The sequence below is a fragment of the Saimiri boliviensis genome, chromosome 6, assembly GCF_048565385.1.
Source record: "Saimiri boliviensis isolate mSaiBol1 chromosome 6, mSaiBol1.pri, whole genome shotgun sequence".
Taxonomy (NCBI): Eukaryota; Metazoa; Chordata; class Mammalia; order Primates; family Cebidae; genus Saimiri; species Saimiri boliviensis.
In genome coordinates this window covers 116,066,842-116,072,658 of record NC_133454.1, presented here as the reverse complement: position 1 = coordinate 116,072,658, position 5,817 = coordinate 116,066,842, and the positions used below count along the sequence as shown (strand labels likewise).

At 41.6% G+C, this 5,817-nt stretch overlaps 1 protein-coding gene across 1 annotated transcript; it reads left to right on the top strand.

The window, feature by feature from the left end:
- Positions 1 to 723: 723 nt before the first annotated feature.
- LOC101034565 (olfactory receptor 4C46) lies at positions 724 to 1,741 on the top strand. Its single transcript, XM_003920080.4, has one exon. The coding sequence runs from the start codon at positions 747 to 749 to the stop codon at positions 1,683 to 1,685; it is 939 nt and encodes a 312-aa protein (XP_003920129.2). The 5' UTR covers positions 724 to 746; the 3' UTR covers positions 1,686 to 1,741.
- The last annotated feature ends 4,076 nt before the right edge of the window (positions 1,742 to 5,817 follow it).

Below are 5,817 nucleotides of genomic sequence, written 5' to 3'. Positions count from 1 at the left end.
ATAAATGTTCACTGGAATCATGTGTGCAAAGCACTACTATGCCTTGTGCAAGGCAATTAACTATTAAAGGGCATATAATATTTGCTATTATAAAGTTAGATTTCAACAGTAAGCATTATGAATTCTTTTAGTAGCTCTTATATCCTTTTTTTACATTTCTATGACCAACTCCCAGTTACTTCTTACGTCAAGTACTCTAAATACTCTGCCCACTGGGATTCCTTTCTCTGGCTAACCTTAGCCCACTTCATCGAAGACACAGAAAGACTTTTACTAGGGGGATATTCCAAGATTCCTGCTCTTCAAATTCTTCTTCATCTTCCCATTCATATTCACAGTAACCTACCAATGTTACCCATTTCCTAAACAATAAAGGGCAAATTCCTTAGCTTTACAACCATGGCCTTTAAATTCATCATCAATCTCCCTTTTCAGGTTTAGCTGCTACTGTGTATCCAATCTCCTACTTCATATCAGACCTTTAGGCATCCCAGATGATTGAGTATACAGACAACATCCTGACTGTTCACAAGAGTTCCTCATGGCTATACTCTTAACAGAGTCTTCACCAAGTAATCTTCAAGAACTGAGAAACTGAAACTTTATTAAACGCCTCAAGAAAAACCTTATAAGAAATTACAATTCAATAAAATTCAAGCATTTATTATTTGTTAAAATGGAGATGTGTAATAAATTCCAAGTTTTATTAATAAAAAACTTTTTCAGGTAATGTAATTATTCATCCCATGAAATCCATGGAGAATAGGAATAACGTGACAGAGTTTGTTCTACTGGGGCTTACAGAGAATCCAAAGATGCAGAAAATCATATTTGTTGTGTTTTTTGTCACCTACATCATCACTGTGGTGGGAAATGTGCTCATTGTGGTCACCATCACTGCCAGCCCATCATTGGGGTCCCCCATGTACGTTTTCCTGGCCTATCTCTCCTTTATTGATGTCTGCTATTCCTCTGTAAATACCCCTAAGCTGATCACAGATTCACTCTATGAAAAGAAGACTATCCTATTCAACGGATGCATGACTCAAGTCTTTGGAGAACATTTCTTCGGAGGTGCAGAGGGCATCCTACTTACTGTGATGGCCTATGACCGCTATGTGGCCATCTGCAAGCCCCTGCACTATATGACTATCATGAACCGGCGTGTGTGTGCCCTGCTAATGGGAGTGGTGTGGATGGGCGGCTTTCTTCATGCAACCATACAGATCCTCTTCATCTTCCAATTACCTTTCTGTGGTCCTAATGTCATAGATCACTTTATGTGTGATCTGAACCCTTTGCTCAATCTTGCCTGCACTGACACCCACACACTGGGACTCTTTGTTGCTGCCAACAGTGGATTCATCTGCTTGTTAAACTTTGTCCTCCTGCTGATCTCCTATGTGGTCATCTTGCGCTCCCTAAGGACCCACCACTGGGAGGCAAGGCACAAAGCCCTCTCCACCTGTGTCTCCCACATCATGGTTGTCATCTTATTCTTTGTGCCCTGCATATTTGTGTACATGAGACCTGCAGCTACTTTATCTATTGATAAAGCAGTTGCTGTATTCTACACTATGATAACTCCGATGTTAAATCCCTTAATCTATACCTTGAGGAATGCCCAGATGAAAAATGCCATTCGGAAACTGTGTAGTAGCAAGGGCATTTCAGGTAACAAATAAATGTAACTAGGGCCCAACATTGATTCCATTTAGGAAAGGTCAAAAGGACATTTTAGATCATCGCACCGGGGCAAACTGATTAGATAAAAAAAAAATTACCCGTATGATTCATAGATTCTGCATGGAGGGGTATAGAAACGGTTCAAGGAAAGAGAGAAAACGACCCAGGACAGCTCTGCCTATTTGGGAAATTCTACCAAGTTGGAGCTTAGTTTTACCAGCTTCATCCTGTATATGGATTCACAGGCTTTCCTCTCACAAACAAAAGAAATAACAGAATATATTGGTATCTAGAAGTACTGTCTATAACACTTTAAAGAGGGAAGCACTACTATTATCTTCGTTTTACAAGTGAGGAAACTGACAGGAAAAGGAAGATATCAAAATAGATATATTAATGAGCCAGTAATCAAACTGTGACTGATGTTCCAGACCATACTGTTAACCGCTATGACATTTTGCCACAGAGTAATCATGTAAAGGTCAGTTAATTATACTACTTACCATTCTGGAACCAGACTATGCTAGGCACATTGCATATATTCATTTATTATCTAACTAAAAATATAAGAATTTGTATTAACCACTCTACTTTTTTATACATCATAATTGATGGTCATTTGTTTTCTGAAACATTAGGGCAGGCGTCCCCAGACTTTTTACACAAGGGGCCAGTTCACTGTCCCTCAGACTGTTGGAGGGCCGCCACATACTGTGCTCCTCTCACTGACCACCAATGAAAGAGGTGCCCCTTCCTGAAGTGCAGCGAGGGGCCTGATAAATGGCCTCAGGGGGCCGCATGTGGTCCGCGGGCCGTAGTTTGGGGACGCCTGCATTAGGGTATCTAACTACTTTAAGACTGTAATAGCAGTGGGCCATTTAAACTCTCATGGGTAGGTAATGAAGTTTATATCATGTTTCCAAATGTCAGTGTAGGCTTCTGAACCACTTCGTATTGCTCATGTCACCCATGTTATGCAAAGACCCATCAGAAAGAGTGATGACTCCAATAAAAGAGCATTTGAATTACAGGCTGAAATTTCTATTAGTTAAATATACAATCATGTTCCATAAACTGCTTGCCTACTAGATAATGATAATTGCCACAAGGTAGCACAATGTCTGGTACACAATAAACATCAAATGAATGAAGTATTTAAAAAGGTAAGTGAATTCAACCAAATGTAGAGCTAAAAAAAAAAAAATAGTACTGGAGATGGAAATTCTTTCCTTACCTGATTCAGGCACTAAGGAGAATTCTAACTGGACTTCTTAGGGGAACCACCATTTGTTTTTACTTCTTATGCTGAAGAATACAAAAGAAATAGAAGCAAATTCCTAGCACGTGAACAAGTAGTCAATCTTGAAATTTTCTGCTTTCAGCAATATTTTATCTTATGATTATGCGCTATTTATGTTCTCTTTCTCTGTCAATCAGCTTACTTTTTGGTAACATTTTATTATTAAAAGCTGTTTTGGGGAGGGGTCCAAGATCACCAATTAGAAGCAGCTGAGGTCCGTGGCACTCACAGAGAGGGAAAAAAAGGACAAGTGAATACAGCATCTTCAACTGAAAGATTCATGTACTCACATTTGGGACTGATCAGGGAAACAACTCCACCCACAGAGAATGAAGAAAAGCAGCAGAGGGGTATGGCCCACCCAGGAGGAACAGCGACCCAAAGGAACCCCCACAATGCGATGAGTGAATATGCAACCACGGAAAACCATGCTTCTCCCATGGATCTTTGCAACCCGCAGATCAGGAGATCCCCTGGTGGGCCCAGACCACCAGGGCCTTGGGCCCTACACACAGAGCTGTGCAGAGTCTCCACAGAGCAGCTGCTCAGGCACACACAGAGACCCCGGAGCTTTACAAACTCTGGCCTGAAGATCCCCAACAAACATGTCTGCAACTCAGGCAAGGTGGGAGGTCCCCGATAACCCCAGGAAGGGGCCTGAATCCAGGAAGCCAAGCTGCCTGGATCTGCAGGCCCCACTCCCACAGCACCTCACAAGATAAAAACCGTTTTGATGACTATGTAGCTCTGTCTACACCCAAAGCCATTTCAGAATAAATATTCTTCATTCATTCCTTCTATTTCTTATTCATTGATTAACAACATTTTGAGCCCAAGGAATGCATCAGGTACACTGAAAATTGCTAGGGCATCCGTGGTGAATAAAGAGAAACCCAGGTCCTGCCTTCACAGAGCTGAAGATTCATTGAGAAATGAGCGAAAGAGAAGACACATAGACCTGAGGGGTTATAAAAGGATTCCCAGATGAAAAGATATCCAAAATGGGAACAGAAGGATGAAAAGGACTCAGCAGAATGAATAGGCATGAAGCTGAGAGCAGTGCTTCTAGGAAAGAGAACACATAACAAAGGCCAGAAAGTGAAAAGAGTATGCGGGAAATCTAGTCGGTACAATACGGCCATGATTATTAATTCACCCATTCATTCAGCAGTTATTTACTGAACCCCACCTGTGTGCCAGGCTCCATGCTAGACACTGAAATTATAAAGTCTTATAAATTGTAAGACATGAAGCTAGAGAGACAGGAAAAGAGAATGTCAAGAAGGGTCTTATAGTTGTGTTAAGACTTAATGCTGCCTTCCTTCCCCTCACCTGTATCTGTCATTTCTCCCCATGCTATCTCTCCCCACCTCCCCACCCGCCCATCCCTCCCCCGTTTTCCCCCAACAGACCCCAGTGTGTAGTGCTCCCCTCCCCGTGTCCATGTGTTCTCATTGTTCAACACCCCGCCTATGAGTGAGAACATGCAGTGTTTGATTTTCTGCTCTTGTGTCAGTTTGCTGAGAATGATGGTTTCCAGGTCCATGTGTGTACCTAAGCAACAATCTTGCATGTTCTTCACATGTACCCCAAAACCTAAAATGCAATTTAAAAAAAAAAAAAGACTTAATGCTAAGGACCACAGGAGAAACAAGGAAGGTATTTTTAAACCAGAGAGTGATGCAGTTAGATTTTAACTTTATAATGACAATCCTAACTACAGGATGTAAAATGGATTGAAGGATCAAGACTGGAAGCGGGAGAGCACCTAGGGGTTTTTGTCATTATTTCAGTGTGAAAGGCTGGAAGCCTCAGTCCTGGTGTTGTCAGTGAGGATGCAGAGTGTGGTGGACACTACTGTGTCCAGCTCAGATCCCCTTCACCAGGCCAGTGCATGCATGCCCCAGCTACTGTGGGACTCGGCTGCTAAAAGCTCACAGCCTTACCCTTTTCTGGACAATTGCACCAGATAAAATGGGAGCTGCATCGCTTGGGGTATTTTGTTCCCCCTCCTCAGGCCCACCAGGGATGACTGACTGGAATAGGGTTCGAGAGGTTAGTTACTTTGTCTCAAGGTGGAAGCAGTTCTGTAGTATAATGTGTACCTCAGAGCTCCCAGGGCTCCAGGCTACAGGAAGGCTAGTTGACAGCACATCCTTCCTTCCCCTGCTATAGAAGATTTCCTTCAATCTTTTCCCCTTATAGATCACTTTTATTAAAATTCTCATATCTTCTGAATCTAGGGAAATCAAACTAATTTGGAGATATATAGAAGGGTTCGAAGAATATTTTTGAATTCTAAACAAAATAACTTGACATAGGATGAGATGAGAGAGAGAGAAGTCATGGATTAAACTTGGGCCCTGGCTTAGATCACTGGATGGCAGGGAGAGACAGAAGATTAATGAGTTTCCAAATATGTTGAATCATGTTCAAGTCTCAACATAGTATTAAATATTACACACATAGGTGATCCTAGGACCTATCCTCAGAAACAAGACCTGGAGGCAAGGCATAGAGGCAGAATAGTGGTTGGCAGAGGTTGGAGGAATGGGCATAATGGAGAGATGTTGGTCGAAAAGTGCAAAGTTTCAGTTCAACAAGATGAATAAAGTTCTGAAGGTCAAATGTACAGCCCAGTGATTATAGTTAATATTAATAATGTAATGTATACTTGAAATTTACTAAGAGAATAGATCTTAAATCTTACCCCCCCCCAAAAAAAGTACCCATGTGAGGTGAGATCTATGTCAACTAGCTTGATTGTGGTAACCATTTTACAGTGTACACATATATCAAAACAGATTGCATACTTGAAATATATGCAATTT